The following is a 1,226-nucleotide window of genomic DNA, read 5'->3' as shown; positions in this document are numbered from 1 at the left end:
TATATTATTCCGTTGAATAATATTATTCCTGAAATGATTTTCCGTTTTTGATTTCAGACTTTGTCCCTTTTAATCGTCTTGCGGTTTCTTCTGTAGGATTTTTATTCCATTTCTGACGGCTATACCGTCGACGAAGAACATTCTGAAGAGTCACCTCGGTACGATTTCCGGACACTCGACGGTTTCTAATCTAAAAGTTTCGGTATTCACTCGAGTCTGACTCTCAGCTTCTTTGTGACCTGGCAATGATTGTATTTCTTCTTGAGTATCCTCATTATGTCCATCATCAGATTGATAATTGGAAAGTAATTCCCATTTTGAAGTGATTCTCTGACGATTGTTTCAGGATCCTATTTTCCTCGCGGCCATGTTAGTTCGGTGGCCGCGCGGTCTCCTAAAGTCAGACCCTTAACTCCTCCATGACCTGAGGGTGATTGTGTCCCTTCTTCAAGGTCCCAGTGCCGGTCATGGCCAAGCTCTCCTGCTGTAACTGATTGGGACTGATGATGAGGTTCTGACCAGGTTTACCGGGCTTCGTATTCTTCGGTGGCGGGGGCGGCATAGGCACGTGACAGGTATTGTTCTGGAGGTCAGCAAACTCCGGCGGCGGTATGTGCTGGATGTGATGTCGTTCAGCGGTCTTGGTCTCCAGCTCGCCGCAAATGTTGTTCGGCATTTGGCCGTTCTCCTGGCGCTTCTTCGAGCAACCGTGGTGCTGGTGGTTGCTCTTGTCGCGTTGATAATACACCCCGGCGAAAATGAGTACGTTTAAGATCAGCAGACTACAGCCGATCGCGATTGTCACGCTCAGGGCGGTGGAATACGCCGCGAAGCCATCCTCGGGTAACGCCGTGGAATCCTCGAAAGTAATGTCGCTCGGCGTAATCGTTGACATGTTGGACGAGGATTTCTCGATAGATGTTACCTCCAACGTAGTTGTTCTTGCAGTTGTTGGTAGCCTCTGAATGAATCTGGGTGGCACCTGGACAATAAAATTCTTCCTGAGTCCAACATAATTGCTTAACTTGTTTCAATTTTGATAATCATACGATAATTAACTAGCAATTGTTTTTATAGTGACATTGTAATACCTGCTCGGCATCGAGAAGATGATGCGACCTAGGAACGTCATCTGAACCGGGTTTGTGAAGGTCGGGCACCAAGTTTAGCCAAAAAGAAAGGCGATGGGCTCTGTAGTGATTCTTCAGTTTCGATTTGAGTTCTAC

General features: G+C 46.7%; 1 protein-coding gene across 1 annotated transcript in view; it reads right to left on the bottom strand.

The window, feature by feature from the left end:
- Positions 1–240: 240 nt before the first annotated feature.
- The window catches only part of LOC108691716 (neuroligin-1-like), a 34,759-nt gene continuing 33,773 nt past the window's right edge, over positions 241–1,226 (bottom strand). The window contains exons 10-11 of the mRNA XM_018199582.1: positions 1,092–1,222; positions 241–982 (exon numbers count right to left, since the gene is read on the bottom strand). Of these exons, the coding sequence (XP_018055071.1) occupies positions 401–982; positions 1,092–1,222 (713 nt within the window). The 3' untranslated portion in view covers positions 241–400. The remainder of the gene's footprint in view (positions 983–1,091; positions 1,223–1,226) is intronic.

This window comes from Atta colombica, unplaced genomic scaffold (genome assembly GCF_001594045.1).
Source record: "Atta colombica isolate Treedump-2 unplaced genomic scaffold, Acol1.0 scaffold51, whole genome shotgun sequence".
In the NCBI taxonomy this organism is placed as follows: Eukaryota; Metazoa; Arthropoda; class Insecta; order Hymenoptera; family Formicidae; genus Atta; species Atta colombica.
The sequence above is the reverse complement of the archived record's forward strand: the minus strand, read 5'-3'. Positions and strand labels throughout refer to the sequence as shown.